This window comes from Erinaceus europaeus, chromosome 12 (genome assembly GCF_950295315.1).
Source record: "Erinaceus europaeus chromosome 12, mEriEur2.1, whole genome shotgun sequence".
Taxonomy (NCBI): Eukaryota; Metazoa; Chordata; class Mammalia; order Eulipotyphla; family Erinaceidae; genus Erinaceus; species Erinaceus europaeus.
This window is the reverse complement of record NC_080173.1, coordinates 93,881,201-93,903,045: the sequence shown is the minus strand read 5'-3', so window position 1 is coordinate 93,903,045 and position 21,845 is coordinate 93,881,201. Positions and strand designations below refer to the sequence as shown.

Sequence of the window (21,845 nt, the reverse complement as noted above, 5' to 3'; positions counted from 1 at the left end):
CAGCTACGGGTTGACTATTCTATAACTATCTATCTATACATATATTTCTGCCCATTTCCGCCTTTGGTCCTACCTTTTCTGTCTTTCTAAGTCACATCTACACCTCTTGCTACTTCTTGCCGGGCTAGCTTCATGGGCCGGAGAGAGAGAGACGACCAGGGACTCATGGCTGAGCTGGAACGCAGTTCAATCTTTATTGCCGAGCAGGGATGCAGTGCAAGCTAGCTATCTCCAATCACAATCCTGTCCTATATATATCTCCTGAGGCGGAAGTGTCAGGAAGAGGAAGTACGTAGGATAGGGGGTGGGGAGAAGGAAAAAGCACTAGAACCAGTGGGGATTAAACCAATGAAAACAATGATTATGTAAATAGACCACAGCGGCAAGCAATGCAACAGAAGGGGTCTTAGAAGCAGAATTTAGAAGCAGACCAACAACTTCTGTCATTCTTTTTTTCCTCTTCTCTTTCAGGGTCTTGATGGAATTGGGGTTCAGATCCCTCTTGTCATCTTCCCTTATCATTTCTCCTCTTCTATGAGTTTGGACTGAGATTCTCTTTGGGGTGCAGAAGGTGGGAGTTCTGGCTTCTGTAATTGATTCTCTACTGGATATGAGTGTTGGCAGGTGGATCCATACCCCCCAGCCCGTTTCTATCTTTCCCTAGTGGGACAGGGCTCTGGAGAGGTGAGGTTCCAGGACACATTGGTGAGGTCGTCTGCCAGGGAGTTTAGGATGGAATCAGCATTTGCAACTTGGTGACTGAGAGACAGTACAATATAAAGCAGGACAAAATATTTAATAAACAAGAACCAAAAAGTAGGATCAGACCAGATGAAAATAGGGACTTTAGGGTGGAAGAAGATAAGTCTATTTTAGGTATATTCCTAGAGGCCCATGACTTTAGTAATCTTTGCTTGACTTTGCTAGATAACATGGAGGCTGACTAGAAATATTGTCTGGGAGGATCGTGTCCCAGTTGAGAATAGAACTAGAAAGCCAGATTAGGGCAGAGAGTAGCTCCCAGGCTTGAAGAAATATATAAATACAATGAACTCTTTACCATTTTGATCTGACTCAGAGATCGTAGCGATTCATATTTAGCACAGGAGCCTGTGTAACCTCTGAGTCCCTGTCACTCTGAGCTCACAGTCCATGGTCACAGCTGGGAACATTCTAGGCTGGTCCTGCTTATTTCAGGACCAGTGTTCCCTGAGTAGGATGACCCAGCCTCCCTTCAGAGAGTGGGGCAGTCCTTACTACTGCTAGTTTATAGTGAAGGTAAGATCCTGGAGAGGCCCACAAAAAGCCTAATGACATCCCTGATGGATGTGGACAGTAATGGCAGAGAGAGCGAGAGCGAGAGAGAGAGAGAGAGATCTGTTTGAGGTCTAAGCCCATAGTATCTACAGGGAATCCAAGGATGCCCTAATTAGGACGCCAGGTGGTGAACTGGCCTGGTATTGGTCAAAAAGGTCATTGATAAGTGAATCAGTCTCTTGCCCTTTTCCAGCTTTTGTAGTCCATTCTTTGTCTGACAAGCTTACACTTTCTCCCAGTTGTTAAAACATTGAGTGTCTGGTCAACAATTTGTTTGGCTTTGTATGTTAACTTTTTTTTTCTTTTGATGGTTTTTTTCTCTTCATTCTTTTTTTATTTTTTAATTTTGTCTCATTATTATTATTATTATTATTTTGCCTTCAGGCTTATTGCTGGGGCTGGTGCCTGCACGATGAATCCACTGCTTCTGGAGACTATTTTTTTTCCCCTTTCGTTACCCTTGTTGTTTATTGTTGTTGTTGCTATTATCATTGTTGTTGTTGCTATTATTGTTGTTGTTGCTGTCATTGTTGTTGGATAGGACAGAGAGGAATGGAGAGAGGAGGGAAGACAGAGGGTGAGAGAAAGACAGACACCTGCAGACCTGCTTCACCATTTGTGAAGTGACGCCCCTGCAGGTGGGGAGCCGGGGGCTCCATCCAGGGTCCTTACTCGGGTCCCTGCACTTTGTGCCATGTGTGCTTAACCCACTGCACTACCACCCGGCGCCCCTATTTGTCTCCTTTTTTTTTTTTTGAAATCTTAAGGACAGTTGACATTCTTCCAGGAATCTTACCAGTTCTAAGTAAATTCCCATGTTTCCCCAAGATTCATGATGAGATAAGAATGCTGGTCAAGGGGCCAAGCAGTGGCACAGCTGGTTAAGAGCACACATTATAGAGCGCAAGGACCCACGTTCAAGCCCCTGGTCCCCATCCTCAGAAGGAAAGTTTCACGAGTGGTGAAGCAGGTCTGCAGGTGCCTCTCTCTCTTTCTCTCTCTCTCCCCCCTCTCAATTTCTCTCTGTCTTTACTCAATAATAAATAAGTTAAATTTAATTTAAAAAAGAATAATATAAGCATGTCCACTAAAAAAAAGAGAGAGAGAGAGAGAATACTGCTCAAATCACGGAGCTCTTTTTTTTTTTTTTTTTTGTTAAAGCAAGCATTTTAATTATGGCACAATATATATATAAGTTCTCCTTAAAACAGAGTACCGAACATGTAATTTCCAGGTCACGGAGCTCTTATACTTTTAAGTGGGTCTAGCATATTTTTGGCATTAGTGTCTTCAAATCAAATTGATTAAGCATACATAGCTTTTATAAAGTACAAAAGTCATTCTGCAAGAGACAAATATGTAGTGGTCCAGAAGATAAATTAGCCGTGTCTTTTGCTCACAGCACATCGATGTCAACGGACAGGAAAAGCATCCATATGTGAAGAATTAAATAGGGATCTGCTGTCCAAGACAGTCATAGGCAGGACAGGATAGGGAATGGATGTTTGTGCCTGGCTTCTCATCTCATGCTTTCCCTGGCCTCTTCTCAGTGGCTGAGTTCTGTAGCATGCCATTGACTGACCTGATTGCCTCCCTCTCTACAACCAGCTGCCCCTGCTCTGGGGTCTTATTTATTGAGAAAATCCCACCATCTCTCTGAAGGAAGGAGAGCAAGCACTGGACAAGAGGAGATTAATGGGGGTGGGGGGGCTGGACGGTGGAACACCAGTTAAGACACAGGCATTACCAAGCACAAGGACCCAGGTTTGAGCCCCTGGCTCCTTACCTGCAGGGGTCTGCTTCACTACTAGTGAAGCAGGTCTGCAGGTGTCTTTCTCTCCCTCTATCTCACCACCCTTTCTCAATTTCTTTCTGTCCTCTCTAATTAAAATAAGAAAGAAAAAAATGGCTGTAGGGAGTGGTGGATTCATAGTGCCAGCACTGAGCTCTAGAAATAACCCTGGTAGCAATAAAAAACAAAACAAAACAACAAAAACAGAGATGAGTGGCTCATCAAATGAGCACCAAAGCAGTGGTCAGCGAGACTTGAGATCAATTTTTTTTCTTCCTCCAAATTAATGACTTATGAAGTGTACCAGAAAAAGAACATGTGTATATCATCTACATATATGACTAGTTTTTTAAAAACTTGCCAAGCTACTCCCTTATGCTATCTTTGAACCCAGTAGTCACAGCCTTTAAAAATTCTTTTTAAAAAAAAAATTTATATTTATTTTCCCTTTTGTTGCCCTTTTTTTTTTATTGTTGTAGTTACTGTTGTTGTTATTGATGTTGTCATTGTCGGATAGGACAGAGAGAAATAGAGAGAGGAGGGGAAGACAAAGAGGGGGACAGAAAGATAGACACCTGCAGACCTGCTTCACCACTTGTGAAGCGACTCCCCTGCAGGTGGGGAGCCAGGGGCTTGAACCGGTATCCTTATGCTGGTCCTTGGGCTGGTCCTTGTGCTTGGCACCACATGCGCTTACCCGCTGCGCTACTGCCCAACTTCCAAATTCTTTTTTTTAATTAGTTATTTAATATTGATTAATAAGCACTGATGCTTCCCCGAGTGTGGAGGGGACTGCGTTTGAGCCTGGACCATCCCGATGGCAGGTGAGCTCATCAGGCTCAAATTCATCAATGACTGAGCATTTTATTACAATAATGATGTTGATAATAGTTAGCATTGACTAAGGGCTAAACATATACCAGCAAATCTTGCCTGAAGAGTCTTATTTAGTACTCCTATGACTTCATGAAATAGGAGTTGCTGTGGTCTTCATTTTACAGAAGAGGAAACTGAAGTGGGTTAATTAATTAATCACCAGAGTGGATTAACTAATGAATACATCTATGTTCAAAGTGGAGCAAATTGTTTTACTGGGATCCAGATCTGCACCATCAAGCTGTATTACCAACCAGACACATGGGTGGGCATACAATTGACACTGGAAGTGGTGCTCCCACCTCATATTTTCAGGCCTACTGACAAATTTTCAGAGTGGTTCCCTACAGAGACATCTGTTTAGCATTAAAATTTTTAAAAAATATTTATTTATTTTCCCTTTTGTTGCCCTTGTTGTTTTTCATTGTTGCTGTAGTTATTATTGTTGGTGTTATTGATGTCGTTGTTGTTGGATAGGACAGAGAGAAATGGAGAAAGGGGGAGAGAAAGATAGACACCTGCAGACCTGCTCCACCGCCTGTGAAGCGACGCCCCTAAAGGTGGGGAGCCGGGGGCTCCAACCGGGTTCCTTACGCTGGTCCTTGTGCTTTGCGCCATGTGCGCTTAACCCGCTGCGCTACCGCCAGACTCCCTGTTTAGCATTTTCTAGCAGTTAAACACATTTATATTAAACATCTGTGCTTTCACTTTAATAGTTAAGAAAACTAAGGTAAACATTCAATTATTAAGCATTCTTTTACATTTTCTGTTTCTGTATACACACACACACACACGCACACACACACACACACACACCTTGGAGTATTATTGGGACATCTACCTTGTAATTAAGCAGTTATAAATGTAAGAAGTTTACATGAAATTTTATATTCACAAATCTCTAAAAGTGATTAATAACAACAACAGCTGAAGCTCGATGACATCAAACTCTACAATGTTTTGTTTTTCCTTGGAAAGGAGTCGATGTATGACCCTTGAATTCAACTCTGGTTGTTGCTCTAGAAATGAGATGACCAGCTCTTACACAATATACAGCAACTGCCTTCAGCTGAGCAGCGCCGGGCTTAGGAGATTTACGGTAAAGCCATGTTTCCTAGGAGGTCAGTACAAAAAGCCAGGCTTCAACCGGCAGTTTATGGGAAAGACCAGCTTTCCATCCAACAGAGCGTTTTACCTTTTCTTTGGGAGATGTTTACAACAGAAAAGGCACAAGTGGGACATTCATCAGCGACTCCTGTTTCTGTGGCATTTGGTGGAATCAACAATAGACAAGGATAAAATGCGCTGGTCATCTCAGGGACATGGAAAAACTGGACTCCAGGCTCAACAACGCCCCGTATTTTCATTGTGAGAAGAGCAGCAATTCTGCCCCCGTGTGTCAGAAGTGTGAAACGTGTGTGTTGGCTTGGAAGATCTTCTGTACCAAAGAGTGGTTCCAGCGAATCAGCGAGCTATCACAAAGGAGGTTTCTAGTCAGCATCCTGGTGCAGTTAGACAGCTTGTATTTACTACACTATTTCCAAAACATGCTTCAGACGACAGGGGGGAAGGATTTCATCTACAACAGGTCCCGGATCAACCTCAGCAAGAAAGAGGGGAAAACAGTCAAGTCTTCCTTGAACAAAATGTTGGATAAGACGATAGAAGGGAAGATGAAGGAGATTCTGCAGTGGTTCACGAAGTGTACCCACAGGACCAAGGCAAACTATACACTCCTGCTGCTACAGATGTGCAACCCCCCGCTGCTGTGCGCCGCTTCCAATGTCATCAGAGTCCTGTTTCTGAGAGAGCAGAACATCATCGCAGGTAAACAAGGTCCCAGGTAGACATCAGAGAGCCCCTGGAGACCAGGGAGCAAGCTTTGAGGGATCTGTACAGTTAAAGAGTTGAGAGCAGCTACCTTATGGTCTTTTTTTAAAAAAAATTTATTTATTATTTTTTAAAAACACAGATTGTGTTTCTTTTTTTAAAAAATATTTATTTCCTTTTTGTTGCCCTTTTAAAATTGTTGTTGTAGCTATTGTTCTTGATGTCGTCGTTGTTGGATAGAACAGAGAGAAATGGAGAGAGGAGGGGAAGACAGAGAAGGGGAGAGAAAGATAGACACCTGCAGACTTGCTTCACCACCTGTGAAGCGACTCCCCTGCAGGTGGGGAGCCGGGGGCTCGAACCGGGATCCTTACGCCGGTCCCTGTGCTTTGCGCCATCTCCGCTTAACCCGCTGTGCTATACCGCTCGACTCCCTTATTTATTTATTAATGAGAAAGATTGGAGGAGAGAGAGAGGAAGAACCAGACATCACTCTGGTACATGTGCTGCGGGAGATCAAACTCAGGATCTCATGCTTGAGAGTCCAATACCCTATCCACTGCGCCACCTCCTGGACCACATGGTTTATTTGTTTGTTTATTTATTTATTTATTTATTTTTGCCTCCAGGGTTTTCTTTGGGGCACAGTGCCTGCACTACGAATCCACTGCTCCTGGAGGCCATTTCCCCCCCTTTTATTGCCCTTGTTGTTCATCGTTGCTGTTGTTATTATTGTTGTTATTGCTGTTGAATAGAACAGAGAGAAGTGAAGAGAGGAAGGGAAGACAGAGAGGAGGAGAGAAAGATAGACACCTGCAGACCTGCTTCACCGCCTGTGAAGTGACGCCCCTGCAGGTGGGGAGCCGGGGACGGGAACCGGGATCCTTACGCCGGTCCTTGCACTTGACTCCATGTGTGCTTAACCCGCTGCGCTACCGCCTGGCTCCCCACCTTATGGTCTTAACCTGCTGCGCCCAGCCCTCCATTAATTTTTTTTTTAAAATAAAAATATCGACAAGATCCATAGGATAATGGTCTTCGCCTTATGGTCTGGTCCTGCCCACGCAGTCACAAACAGGATTTGACCTTTCATGAACGTTAGCAGCTTTTTTTTTTCCACAGAAATATTAAGTGCCATTTTTTCCCCCACCAGGGTTATTGCTCGGGATGGTGCTGGCACTACAAATCTGCTGCTCCTAGAGGTCATTTTTTCCTTTTTAGTGGAAATTGAGTGAGGAAGGGAGACAGAAGGGGAGAGAAAGATAGACACCTATAGACCTGCTTCACCACCTGTGAAACAACCCTCCTGCAGGAGGGGAGCCAGGGTCTCAAACGGGGATTTTTGAGCCAGTCCTTGCGCTTCATACTATGTGTGGTTAACCTGATATGACCAGCACCCCAATTTTTTTTTAATTTATAAAATAAAAGTATCAAGAAGACCATAGGATAAGAGGGGGTAAAATTCCACACAGTTCCCACCACCGTATCCCATCCCCTCCATTGCAAGCTTTCCTATTCTTTATCCCTCTGGGAGCATGGACCCAGGATCATTATGGGGTGCAGATGGTAGAAGGTCTGGCTTCTGTAATTGCTTCTACATTGAACATGTTGGCCCCTAGATTTTAAGCTGATCGTTTTGTATACCCGACAATTAATGTTATAAATATACAATTGACCCTGGGCAGAAAAGGGAATGGTCCCCAGCCTTGTAGTGTGAAGTAGCAGGAGGTATGGGCAAGCCTAAGCAGGGGGCATTTTCCTGAATGCAGGCTAGAGTTCTTTGTCCTGACACCTAATCCTGTTTACCAAAGCAGAAATTACTGAATGTGATTTCCTTCTAGAAAAATTGTCAGATGACAACTGCAGACGGAAGTACAGGACTTTTTTACTGGCAAGCATCCAGAATATATTTCTGCACCTTTTGAAGGCACAGAAACAAATACCCCATACCTCTACTTTAAAAAACAAAAACCAGTGCACTGCTCAGCTCTGGTTTATGGTGGTGCAGGGGATTGAAAATGAGACTTTGGAGCCTCAGGCATGAGAGTCTATTTGCATAACCATTATGCTATCTCCCCCTGCCCCCCATACCGCTATTTAATGCTGATTCAGTCTCTGCATTAATTGGGTTAGGTACTGGGCTTGGGAGGAATGTGAGTGGAAGCTACTAAATTGCTTTATGTAGAAACCGGGTCGGGGCCAGGTGATGGCACACCTGGTTAAGCGCATTATACACATGACAGTGCACAAGGACCAGGGTTCAAGCCCCTGGTGCCCACCTGCAGGGAGAAATAAGGCTTCAGGTGTCTCTCTGTTTCTCTCCCTCTCTATCTCCCCCTTCAGCTCACAATTTCTCTCTGCCTCTATCCAGTAATAAGTAAAATTAGAAAAGAAACTAGGTCAACTGATTAAAACATATTAACTTTTAAAAAAATATCTTTTATTTATTTATTAATGGGAAAGATAGAAGGAGAGAGGAAGAGAAAGAGCCAGGCATCACTCTAGTATATGTACTGCCAGGGATTGAACTCGGGACCTCATGCTTGAGAATCCAGTGATGTATCCACTGCCCTACCACTGAAACATAGAACTTTCATCCCTCCCTCCAGCTGACCATATTCCTTGTGCCTAAAGTCCACCCTTGAAGTGAGGTTTATCTAAAGGTAGGGACAGTGAAAGGACCAAGTAAGTCTAGAGCGATAGTTCTCAAACTTTAGCTTGTATCAGCACATGGAGGCAGCACGAGTTATTAAAAGAGGTGCAGCTGGGTACTTCCCCAAAGATCCTGACTCTGACGGGCCAAAGTGGCTTCAAGATTCTGCATTTCTAACTAGTTCTCATCTTATTGTAGCTTCTGGTCTGGGTATTGGGAAGGGCTCAGTTTGAAAGTCATAAATCCAAGTAATTGGGGGAAAGAGAGAGGCAGGCTGGGAGTATGAATCGACCTGTCAACGCCCATGTTCAGCGGGGAAGCAATTACAGAAGCCAGACCTTCCACCTTCTGCAACCCACAATGACCCTGGGTCCATGCTCCCAGAGGGATAGAGAGTGGGAAAGCTATCGGGGGAGGGGGTGAGATATAGAGACCTGGTGGTGGGAACTGTGTGGAGTTGTACCCCTCTTATTCTATGGTTTTGGCAATGTTTCCTTTTTATAAATTAAAAAAAAAAAGATCAGAAAAAAAAAACAGAAAGTCATAAATATAGGTATCAGGGAGAGGATCTTGGATGTCTGGCAACTGGATCAATAAAACAAACAAACAAACAAACAAAAAAGAGGAAAGATTGATTATAGAGGGCCATGGGAGTAGCAGGTACAGGAAACACAGGTTTTGTAGTGGTTGGGAGAAAGTTGGGGTGGAGGGTGGGTGTCAGATGGAGGCGCTTCACAGTCTGAGCTCAGGAAGATGGGGAATTCCTAAAATCCATGAGTCTTGACTTGTGGTCATAGTTGTGTGTTAATGACATCTGGAAGAGTTTAAACAACAGACCTAGGCCGGGGTTAGATCCTGATATAGATTACTTGAATTCTTTGGTGTGTCAAGGATATAAAAGGATGATAATCTGAAATGAAGAAGTGACAGTAAAAATCAGAGCTGGGGGCTGGGTGGTAGCACAGCGGGTTAAGCGCACTTAGTGTGAAGTGCAAGGACCAGTATAAGGATCCTGGTTCGAGCCCCCGGCTCCCCACCTGCAGGGGGGTCGCTTCACAAGCGGTGAAGCAGGTCTGCAGGTGTCTATCTTTCTCTCCCCTCTCTGTCTTCCCCTCCTCTCTCCATTTCTCTCTGTCCTATCCAACAACAGCAACATCTATGACAACAATAACAATGACAACTACAACAAGGGCAACACAATGGGAAAAATAGTCTCCAGGAGCAATGGATTTGCCCCAGCGATAACCCTGGAGGAAAAATAAATAAATAAATAACATAAAGTAAAATAAAGTTAATTAATTAAAAAAATCAAAGACTCTTACAAGTTAGAGTAGATATTATCCAGTTCAACTTCTTATCTTATAGATGAGTAAATCTGAGAATTTGAGTGACTTAGCCTAGTGTCTCCCCTCAAAGCAGCCTTCACTGAACAGTGTTACCCTCCCAAAGTTGGACATACACACACACACACACACACACACACACACACACACACACACACTCTATTCTGCACTTCTCAGTCAGCACCACCAGGCCCTCAAAGTTCAAAAAAAGAGAAAAAGAGGGTTGAGTGGTAGAGCAGTAGGTTAAGCGCAAAGTGCAAAGACCAGTGTTAAGAATCCCAGTTCGAGTCCCTGGCTCCCCACTTGCAGGAGGGTCGCCTCACAAGCGGTGAAGCAGGTCTGCAGGTGTTGTTCTCCCCTCCTCTCTTGATTTCTCTCTGTCCTATCCAATAACAACATCAATGACAACAACAAGGGCAACAAAATGGAAAAAAAAAGGCCTCTAGGAGCAGTGGATTCTAGTGCAGGCAAGGAACTCCAGCAATAACCCTGGAGGCAAAAATAAATTAATTAATTAAATGTGAGAGAGAGAGAAGGAGGGAGGAGATTGAGCAATATTCCAAGGCTGTGTTTTTCTTCTTTGAGAAAGACTTCCAAGCCCAAGCCTGAGATCTGCTGGGCAGCTGGAAACAAGGCACACCCTTCCCTTTCCTGACATTCAAGGAAAAGGAACATTGCTTGAAAGTGTTTGGAGGGAGTATCATGTAGAACTGATGGTCAGTTGGTAGCTCCTCTGATATTTGTTCTACTTAATTCCACCTCTGGAAGGGGAGAAACCAGGATTAAAATCAGCGTGATGCTCCACTCCAAGTTTTCACCTCTTTACCAGGACATCACCAAGAGATCTCTGAAAACAGACATCAGAAAAGAAAGTATCAAGGGTTTCACTTGAAGTTTTCCTCTCCCCATTGGCACAGCCTCTCTACCCCCTGGGCTCTGGCATAGAGCCACCTCTAGGACCGATTCAACTAGTGACTATTTCTGTAGCATAGGAGTCAATATTTGGTGTCTCAGGCTTGAAAACTTTGTAATAACCATTATGCTATCTCCTCCCAGGAGTCAATCTTGAGACAAAAGCAGTGGGCAGTTAGGATCTGACCTTAAGTGCCGGGCTAGCGTGGGGGAACCTCTTGCCGGGTGCGGACTCTCTGGGTTGGAGAGAATGCAGCTGGAGCCAGCCTGGGCTGCTACTCACCCAGCGACGCGAGGGAGATGACTCATGAACAGAGCTCGTAGCGGCGAGGCAGTTCGATATCTTTATTGATCATAGAGCCAAGGCTTTTAAATGGCAGACCCAGAAGTGGCAAGTCGGAAACGGAAAGGGCTAGGAAAGGGGTGGAGAAAGGCAAAAGGGGCTGGAAAGGTAGGAACTTCCTTAGCAATTGTTGTTAGGGTTTTAATTGGTAGGATTAATAATACCCTGCAGGCAGGGAGGGTCTTGAGGGTAGAAAGAAGATAGATCAAAAGACTAGAATGGGTGGGGATCTTTCAGGCAAAACAATGATTATGTAGATAGTCCATAGTATCAGGAATGCAGGGTGGAGCAGGGGGAGCTGATTTAATGTTTTAAGGAATGCCAGGCTCATGGAGGCAGAAAAATGCAGAGTGCTTTGTGAGGCTCCTCACAATTTCCCAACACTCCAGGATCTCCTCTACTGGTTTTTGAGTAAAAACAAGTCACAGGAGAAGGAAATACAATTCCTAGGAAATGTCAAATTTGGGATGACATTTGAACAGTGCAGTCACCACCTAGACAGCCATCACCCAGCTCCAGTAATAATCAACATCTTACCAATCCATTGGATTCATACTCCTTTTAACTGCCCCCCTACCTTGCTGGGCACTTTTAAAGGGAATACCCAGCATAATGTCATTTCACTTGAGTATGGCAGGCCTTGATACTAGAGATATCTTCTTGAACTGCAAGACGCTTACATTTTTGTGTGTTTGGTCATTCATTTTGTCAGAAGAAATGACACAAGTCTAGTAGCCTGAGGGTAGGCCCTGAAAAGCTTTATTTTCATGCCATGCTTTTTGGAAGTACTTCTTATTGGCCTGGAGTTCTGCAAAGTCACCCCTACTATGTACCTTTCCGTGGTTTCGTTCTAACAGAACCAGAAAAAAGCTTGCCTGGGCTGAAGAAGCCCTTTTCTGGAAAAGGAGAAATGTTCAAAGCTGGAGGGGCTCCCTCAAGTCTGTTGCTTGACCTGGATACCATCAGAGAGCTGTCTTCTGGAGTCAGCAAATACCGCGATTTTATCCGATACCTGCCTATTCACCTCTCCAAGTACATTCTAAGTATGTAGGGTTGGATTAGGGGGATTTTTCTCTTCCTTTTATAAAATATCTAATTTATTTATTTGGTAGAGGCAGAGAGAAATTAAGAGGGGAGGGAGAGATAGTGAGAGACAGAGAGAGGAGCTGGGTGGTGGCGCATCTGGTTGAATACACGTTACAATGCACAAGGACCTGGGTTCAAATCCCCCAGTCCCCACATGCAGGGGGGGAAAGCTTTGCAAGCGGTGAAGCAGTGCTGCAGGTATCTATCTTATCTATCTATCTATCTATCTATCTATCTATCTATCTCCCCCTTCTACTTGATTACTGGCTGTCTCCATCCAATAAATAAATTAAGATAATATAAATTAAAAAGAGAGTGTGAGAGAGCACGCACGTGCGAGAGAGAGAGAGAGAGAGAGAGGGAGAGAGAGAGAGAGAGAACACTGCTTTACCACTTGCAAAGCTTTCCCCCTGTAGGTGGGGTCCGGGGGCTTGAATTGGGGTCCTTATGAATTGCAATATGTGTGCTCAACAAGGTGCGTCACCACCTGACCCCTGGATTGGGTAACTTCTCAAGAGGCTTCCCTTTATAGCTTAGTTCTGGGGTCCTCAGATCTATATATATATATATTTTTCTTTTTTTTTTTTTCTCCTCCTTCTTTTCTCCCACCCCCCAGGTATGTTGGATAAAAGCACCCTGAACAGATGTGCCTATGTGAGTCAGCATTGGGCTACCTTGGCACATCAGGTCAAGATGGACTTGTCTCTGCACATATACATTCAGAATGAGATCACCTTCTTGCAGGTACATCCTGTCTGGCAAGGGGCAGTCTGGAAACCCATGTCCGTGTTGGTCCAACTGGGAACCTTTCAGTCTGCTAGACAGACCCACCTCCGGTCTCCTGCTCCGTAGTCAGTCGCTGCCTTGGAAGTTCTCACAGTGACTTCCTTTTTGTCTGGACACTGCCAGTTAATTGCCATTTACTGCTGCACTGTTGGTGCACTTAGCAGAACAAGATTCTCGGAAAACCTACAAAATAGAGAATTTCTTTAGCTAGGGAATTTGTAACTTACACAGTAATAAGCAAGCCATGAATGTGTTTCTGGATCAGTCTATGTAGAGGCTTATAAAGGCAGAATATGCTTTTAGGTGAAAATATAATATTCCCTCTGATAGCAGCTGTCTCTGGCATTTTCACTTTTTTTTTTTTTTACAAAATATTTATTTATTCCCTTTTGTGTCCTTGTTGTTTTATTGTTGTAGTTATTATTATTGTTGATGTCATCATTGTTGGATCGGACAGAGAGAAATGGAGAGAGGAGGGGAAGGCAGAGAGCGGGAGAGAAAGACACCTGCAGACCTGCTTCACCGCCTGTGAAGTGACTCCCTTGCAGGTGAGGAGCCGGGGGCTCGAACCGGGTTCCTTACACTGGTCTTTGTGCTTTGTGCCACCTGTGCTTAACCTGCTGCACTACCACCCGACTCCTGGCATTTTCACTTTTATGAAACTTAAAAACAATTTTTTTAAATGTATATTACCAGAGCACTGTATAGCTCTGGCTTATAGTGGTACTAGGGCTTGAACCTTTGGAGCCTCAGGCATGAGAGTCTGTTTGCATAACTATTATGCTATTTCCCCCAACCCCCATGTTTTCACTATTGTTTCCAGTCTGAAGACCAACTCTAAATCATGGAGTTTTGGTATTCCCCAAATACAGAGATATAAGAAGCAGGCCACTCTGTGGAGAGCTGGGGACACCTGGCTGCCACTTTTAGGTCTCTCTGTAGATGTGCAGTTCTTACTGTCCTCCTTCAGCCAGTCCCCACACACAGCTGGTCTAACTGCCCACGTTCGAGAAGAATTTCCTCAACTGGGGTTTAGACATCTTTCAGATCTTTCCAAGAACTGATTTTCCTCCTGTTCTTGAAGAAGGGGAACAAAGAGTAACCAATTACTTTAAAAGAAATTAATTTTTTTTAAATTAACACCAGAGTTGTTGCTGGGGCTCTGTAATGGCACTAGGAATCCATTGCTCCCAGTGGCCAATTTTTTCCTTCCTATTTTATCTGCTAGGACAGAGAGAAACGGGGGGGGGGGGGGAGAAAGAGAGAGAGAGAGACAGACAGACAGACAGAGAGAGAGAGACTTGCAGACCTGCTTTTCCGGTTATGAAGTTTCTCTCCTGCAGGTGAGAAGTAGGGGTCTGAACCCGGCTTGTGCCTGGTAATGTGCTCAACCAAGTGCACCAACACCTGGACCCTGCCATTTGTGTATTTTGCCCCCGTCCCGCAGGGGTCCTACACAAAAGGAATAGATCCTAACTATGCCAACAAGCTTCCTATCCCCGTTCCTAAAAACACAGAAGATGGCAAACAAACGCGTGTGAAGAATCAAAAAGTGAAGCTGAGGACGAAAGTAAGTATTGATGATACCCGTGGACATTGTCTTCTTCCTGGCCATTGCAGACTGGCATCCAGACTCAGTAGTGCCATGGACACATGGTACTCTAGACAGAGGACAGGCACATGGGATACAGGACATAGGAAGGTCAGGGGTACGTCACACGAAATGGGGATGTAGGAGACGGCATTCTTTAACGGAGACCTGCCTTCTATGCTGGATTCCTGAGCAAATCACTTTTTGTCCTTTTGCCTTTAATTGTTTTATCTGTGAAAGAGAAGGGTGGATTTGGTGATGTTCTGAGTTCTTCCTTACTTCAGATGTCATGGCCATGTCATCTTTTCATGGCACCAACTTCTGGTGCATAGTACAGCAGCAGTACTTTTGTTTATTATTATTATTTTTTTAGACACCTGGAGACCTGCTTCACCACTTGTGAAGCGACGACCCCTGCAGGTGGGGAGCCCGGGGGCTCGAACCGGAATGCTTACGCCGGTCCTTGTGCTTTGCGCCATGTGCACTTAACCCGCTGCGCTACCACCGGACTCCGTATTTTTGCCACCGGTCACTAATGGGACTCTATGTGGCGCTACAGATCCGCTACTTCTGGGGGCCATTATTGTCCTTTCTATTTTTCTTTGACAGAAATTGAGAGGGGAGGAGAGATCAAGAGGGGGAGAGAAAGTGGGGACTCGAACTCAGGTCCCTGCACATGGTGATGTGTGAGCTTAACCGGGTATGCCACTGCCCGGCCCCGATAGCAGTCATTTTACACACGACTTAAGTGTCCGTGTGTGTGCTTGGCACTGTCAGGTGTATGCACTGTACATGGGAAGATCTCACTTGAGTCAGATGGCTGCTGAAAGCACACTCTTTGTGAAGTCATTTTCTGAAAAAGTTGTGCTCTGAGTACAGAGTACGGAGGTGAAGAGCGGGGGTGGGCGGTAGCGCAGCAGGTTAAGCGCACGTGACGCAAAGAGCAAAGACCCATGCAAGGATCCTGGTTGAAGCCCCAGCTTCCCACCTGCAGGGGCTTCGCTTCGCAAGCGGTGAAGCAGGTCTGCAGGTGCCTTTCTCTCCTCCTCTCTGTCTTCCCCTCCTCTCTCGATTTCTCTCTCACCTATCCAACAACAACGGCTATAACAATAATAATAGTAACAACCACAACAAGGGCAACAAAATGGGAAAAAATAGCCTCCAAGAGCAGTGGATTCATAGTGCTGGCACCGAGCTCCAGTGACAACCCTGGAGGCAAAAACAAACAAAAAAGAGTCAGGGTGATTGACTGTTTGCTAGCTCATGGATAACTCCAGTGCTTTCTCACAAGCCCCTCCTGTCACCACACAGAAGTACCCACAACCCAAAGAGGAAGAACCCGTGGACCCTGGTATCTTCGTATGGTTGATGCTCTGGGATGCGTGACTGGGGCCCTGGGTCAAGTTGCTGCCCTATATTGACTTCAAGTCTTCCTTAGCAGAATGATTATAGTCTGTGGACTGCCTACCAGAACCAGGAAACCCAGCTGGTCCAGATGGAAGAGAGAAATGTTTTCTGTGGGACTTACAACGTTCGTGTTCTCTCTGAGGTGTAAGTCTTAGGATCAGAATTCAGGAATTCTGGAATGCTTGAGTCACCCACACTGATATTTTAGGATGCCCGTGACCCTGGTTAACTGAAAAGGGTCCTGCTCACTTCAAACTCCAACCCCAGTCTGTCATAAGATCCCATCTAGAGATCAGAAGCTTGATTTTTATACCATGCTCAGGGGTGAGAAGGGTATCTTTGCTTATAAATGCTGGGAATACTGACCAATACTATTTGCATATTCATGTGCCTATCTATAATCACCCTTTGTTTCTCTCTCTTCCATTTTTCCTTTTTGAATATTCATTTATTTATTAATGAGAGAGAGGGGGAGGCGAGAGAGAACTAGGACTTCACTCTGGCAACATGCAATGCCGGTCGTTGAACTCAGGACCTTATGCCTGAGAGTTTTATCTCTGCTGCACCACCTCTTGGAACACAGTTATTTCTTTCTTTTTATCTTACTATAGTCCAGTGCCTCATACATGTACAATTCTGGGTGTCTGGGCAGTAGTGCAATGGGTTAAGTACACATGGCACGAAGCGCAAGGACTGGAGTAAAGATTCTGATTTGAGCCCCCCGGGATACCCACCTGTAGGGGAGTCGCTTCGCAGGTGGTGAAGTGGGTCTGGCAGGTGTCTTTGTCTCCCCCTCTCTGTCTTCCCCTCCTCTCTCCATTTCTCTCTGTCCTATCTAACAACGACGACATCAATAACAGCAACAATAATAACTACAACAACAATAAAAAGGTGCAACAAAAGGAAAAAAATATACATATGTGGAAATATACAATTTGACTGCTCCAGGACTGAATTTCCACTCTTTTTAGTTCAATTAGAGAGATACACAGAGAGGTATTGATTCATTCTTACTTTAGAAACTGTATCAACTGATTGGAAAAAGGTTTTCCAAATGCCAGAAAATGCATAGAGAAAAGCAAAGATGTTTTTATAATATTTCCACCAAGTGAGAACACTCATTACTATTAAGGCCTACCCCAAAGATTTTTTTCTTTGTATGTAGAAGTATATATTTCAAATTGAATGGGGTTATCTTATTTCTGTAGCCCACTTAGCAAAGTACTGTATCCTTCTGCACCACATAGAAAAAAAAAGGCATTTATGATAACAATATGTGACAAGAAGAAATGCCTTTAATACTCTAGTTTTCTGTCTTGGTTCAGGTCTAGCACCTCACTATTCACTGGGGTTTGTGAAGTTTATCTCTATTTTGTTTTTGGCAGCTGATGTTATGAACTAATTATATCTTGAAATATTTGAGTCAATAGAAAAGAGTAAGTAGATGGGGAGACCATATTGAATTTTTATGGAGAGTGTGGTGAAAAGTGTTTTTGTTTGTTTGTTTGTTTGTTTGTTTTTGTTTTTACCAGAGCATTACTGAGCTCTGTCTGGTTCATGGTGGTGGTGGGGGGTAGGAGGGTGGATTGGACTTGGGAGCCTCAAGCATGAGAATCTCTTTGCATAGCCACTATGCTATCTACCCCCTCCCCATACACACACATGACAATTATTTTTTATTATTATCTTTATTTATTGGATAGAGACAGCCAGAAATCAAGAGGGATGGTGGAGATAGAGAGGGAGAGAGACAGGGAGACACCTGCAGCACTGCTTCACCACTCGCAAAGCTTTCTTTTTGCAGGTAGGGACCAGGCACTTGAACCTGGGTCCTTGCACACTGTAACATGTGCACTCAACCAGGCACGTGGCGCCAACACCTGGTTCCAAAAGTATTCTTAGAACACATGATGGCATTGGCCTGGGAGAGAGTGCGGCAGCAGAGTACAGGACTTCAAAGCGTGGGGTCCTGAGTTCAAGCCATGAGATTGCTTGTGTCGGTGTGATGTTCTTGTTCTCCCTCTCCCTCTCCCTCTCCCTCTCCCTCTCCCTCTCCCTCTCCCTCTCCCTCCCTCTCTCTTTCTCCCTCTCCCTCTCTCTCTCTTTCTCTCTCTCTCTGTTTCTCTCAGTAAATATGTATTTCTTAAAAAGAAACGACTAACTCTAGATATGACAGATAGAATGAAGATAAGCATATCAAGATTTCTTTTATTCAGAATGACTATATCCCTGGGTGCTGAACCAATTCTACTCTACTCTACTCTATGGCACTGGAGTCACTAAGCTGTGGCTTACTTGACAAAGAAAATGTGAGAAATTATGTGGTTATCTTGCTCAGATCTCACATATCTACCAATAATTAATGGGAAAATTAACTCAATGCACTCTGTTTTATTGGACCACAGGCTTATTAAGCGTAAGGTTCATATTCTGTTCCCCCCCCCCCCATGGCATCTTCTAGCACAGGACTTTAAACCTAATATGTGCTCATATTGGCTAAGAATAAAACAACAGTGCAGTATATAAAAATGTTCCAATCTATGTTCTGCTGAGGTGTTTTATGAAAAAAAAAAACTTGTTTTCCATGGTCAAATAAGTTTGGGAGGGTTAGGGAGACAGCATAATGGTTATGCAAAAGACCTTCATTCCTGAGGCTTCAAGGTCCCAGGTTCAATCCCTCACACCATCATAAACCAGAGCTGAGCTGTGCTCTGGTCTTTCTCTCCGTCTCTCTCTGTCATTCAAATAAAACAAATAAAAACATTTAAATTTTATTTTAAAAAGTTTGGGAAATACTGTATAGGATAGTCTCCCAGGGGATTTATTGTAATATTGTAGTTTTTTTTAAAAAAAGTATATTTATATATAATCTGCCTTTTGACTTTAGATTAAAATGATTTGATTTACTTATTTGCTTTGTATAGAGACAAAGAGAAATTGAAAGGTGAGGGGGAGATAGAGAGACATCTGCAGCTCTGTTTCACTACCCATGAAGCTTCCTTGCCCCTGAAGGTGGGGACCCAGGACTTGAACCTCATTCCTTGCACACGGTAACATGTACACTCACCCAGGTGTGCCAACATTCTGCCTGGTCTTTAGGTTTTAATTTGCTTGAGATGGGCTTTGATATGGTGTGGGGCAGGGACCCTTCAGCTCCTTAACGCTAGACTTGCTGCACTTCCTTTGTTGGAAGGCTGTCGTTGGCTGTTATGACACTACTTTAGGGAAAAGCCAGGCCTGGTCCTGGAAGGGCACGGAGGTTTCTTTCATGAACCCTCCTCTTCTGCAAACCAGGTTGGACCAAAACAGAGTCATCCACTATTCTGGGGGAAATCTGGTAGCCATAGCATCCAATCGCAAGATCCAGCTTTTGGACATCATGCAAGCAAAGGAGATACCCATCAGGTTCCGAGGCCACGCAGGCAGCATCCGCACCATCATCCTGTGTGAGGAGGAAAACTTTCTCTTGAGTGGGAGTTATGACCTGAGTATCAGGTAAGTAGTTTAAGAAACTTGCGGTCTCTACTCTGCCTGGGGCAGTTTGTGAAAGAATCCTCCATGTTGATCTTTTTTTGTACTTAACTGAAACATTATTGCAAAGCGATACAAATTTCTAGCATACATGGCAAGTTTTCTTTATTTTTTTTTTTCAAAATAAAAACCGAGAATTTGTATACTGTTATTGATTGATACTTTAAATTACCCAGGGAGTCGGGAGGTAGTGCAGTGGGTTAAGTGCACGTGGCGCAAAGCAAAGCGTAAGGACCCGTGTAAGAATCCCGGTTCAAGCCTCCAGCTTCCCACCTGCAGGGGAGTCACTTCACAAGTGGTAAAGCGGGTCTGCAGGTGTCTGTCTTTCTCTCCCCCTCTCTGTCTTCCCCTCCTCTCTCCATTTCTCTCTGTCCTATCTAACAACAATGATGTCAATAACTACAACAATAATTACTACAACAACAATAAAAAACAAGGGCAACAAAAGGTAAAATAAATAAATAAATATTAAAAATATTTTAAATTACCCAAATGAATTTTTTTCCACACTGCTTTATAGCTTGTGAAGCTTCTCTGCCTGCAGCTGGGTGCCAGGGGCTTGAACCCTCATCTGATGTTGGACATCTGGGTTGCTTCCAGGTTCTGGCAATTACAAACTGTGCTGCTATGAAACATAGGTGTTTCTGTGTCCTTATTTTTATGTCTTTTTAAAGGCATAGTTTATATTTATTTTTATAGATTCTTTTTTGAGGGAAGGAGTTTTGTATGAAATGGAGTATAGAAGCAAAACAGTGTTTTTTGTTTTTTTTTTTAAATTTGTTCCCAGGGTTATCACTGTGGCTCAGAACCTGAACAATGAAGCCACTGCTCCCAGCAGCCTTTGCTTTTTTCTTTCTATATTTTTTTGGATAGAGACAGAGAGAAATGGAGAGGAAAGGTATGAAAAGAGAGACACCTGTAGCACTGCTTCACTGCTTGTTAAGCTTCCCTCCTGCAGGTGGGGACAGGCGCTTGAACTCATGTCCTCGTGCATGGTAGCGTGTGTGCTCTACCATAGGCACCCCCCTTGACCTCAAAATTGTTTTAAAATATACAGAAATACCCATTAATACTCAGTACTCAGACCAAGGAACAGAACATTACCATTCCCCAAATCCCCCTGAATAATTCCCTCCCCTTGTTGCTATCCTAAATTTTACACTAAATATGCTCTTATATTTATTTAAAGATTTAAAAATTAGTTTTTATTATCTATATATCTCAAAGTATATTGATCATTACTTTCTTACCATTTTTAATCTTAATATAAAGGGAATAGAATTTTCAAATTAGTTTGTATCTGATTCTTGGACTGGAATGTATTCATCCATGTGGGATAAGTAGCAGTCATGTTTTTTTGTTTTTTTTATATATTTATTTATTTTCCCTTTTGTTGCCCTTGCTTTTTATGATTGTTGTAATTGATGTCATTGTTGTTGTATAGGACAGAGAGAAATGGAGAGAGGAGGGGAAGACAGAGAGGGGAAGAGAAAGACAGACACCTGCAGACCTGCTTCACCACCTGTGAAGCGACTCCCCTGCAGTTGGGGATCCGGGGGCTCGAACCGGGATCCTTACACTGGTCCTTGCGCTTTGCGCCATGTGCGCTTAACCCGCTGCGCTACCGCCCGACTCCTATATGTTATGTTTATAGAAGCTATAGTAACTTATTATGTGACTGTCTCATGATCTACACATTTATTCTCAAGTTGAGGAGGATTCATGAACATTTTAGGGCGTATATTTTGGTGCCCTTAGTCTTGAGTTTTCGTTTTCTTTCTTTCTCGCGAAAGGTGCTTCACACCTGCAGGATTCCACAACTACTGGAAGGCTGCTTATCTTTCAGATCCAAGATGAAAGAGAGAGGGAGAGAGAGAAAGTGAGGAGGAGAGACACTGCAACACCTTTGTGTGATGCTCCCAGGTGGCCCTCACACATGGCGAAGTGTGCACTCTACCGTGTGTGAACCTTCACCTAATCCCCATTGAAGCTTAAAAAAAATTAAAAAAAAAATTTTTATTTATAAAGTAGAAACACTGACAAGACCATAGGATAAGAGGGGTACAATTCCCACCGCCAGAACTCTGTATCCCATCCCCTCCCCTGATAGCTTTCCTATTCTTTATCCCTCTGGGAGCATGGACCCAGGGGCATTGTGGGATGCAGAAGGTGGAAGGTCTGGCTTCTGTAATTGCTTCCCCGCTGAACATGGGTGTTGACAGGTCAGTCCATACTCCCAGCCTGCCTCCCTCTTTCCCTAGTGGGGTGGGGCTCTGGGGAAGCAGGGCTCCAGGACACATTGGTGGGGTCATCTGCCCAGGGAAGTCTGGTTGGTAATCATGGTAGTAGCATCTGGAAACTGGTGGCTGAAAAAGAGT

The 21,845-nt window shown here is 44.0% G+C and overlaps 1 protein-coding gene and 1 long non-coding RNA gene across 4 annotated transcripts in view; one reads left to right on the top strand and one right to left on the bottom strand.

The window, feature by feature from the left end:
* Positions 1–4,874: 4,874 nt before the first annotated feature.
* The window catches only part of FBXW10B (F-box and WD repeat domain containing 10B), a 43,731-nt gene continuing 26,760 nt past the window's right edge, over positions 4,875–21,845 (top strand). The window contains exons 1-6 of one of the 2 annotated variants that reach the window (XM_016186485.2): positions 4,875–5,812; positions 11,924–12,109; positions 12,769–12,896; positions 14,386–14,508; positions 15,971–16,080; positions 19,231–19,431. In XM_016186485.2, coding sequence (XP_016041971.2) covers positions 5,308–5,812; positions 11,924–12,109; positions 12,769–12,896; positions 14,386–14,508; positions 15,971–16,080; positions 19,231–19,431 — 1,253 coding nt within the window. In that variant the 5' untranslated portion in view covers positions 4,875–5,307. Of the gene's footprint in view, positions 5,813–11,923; positions 12,110–12,768; positions 12,897–14,385; positions 14,509–15,967; positions 16,081–19,230; positions 19,432–21,845 lie in introns of both variants that reach the window. The other variant, XM_060204511.1, reaches the window with a different exon arrangement.
* LOC132542080 (uncharacterized) overlaps positions 21,754–21,845 on the bottom strand; it is a 29,596-nt gene continuing 29,504 nt past the window's right edge. Inside the window, exon 4 of one of the 2 annotated variants that reach the window (XR_009553224.1) lies at positions 21,754–21,826. This is a non-coding gene — a long non-coding RNA (uncharacterized LOC132542080). The remainder of the gene's footprint in view (positions 21,827–21,845) is intronic. The other variant, XR_009553226.1, reaches the window with a different exon arrangement.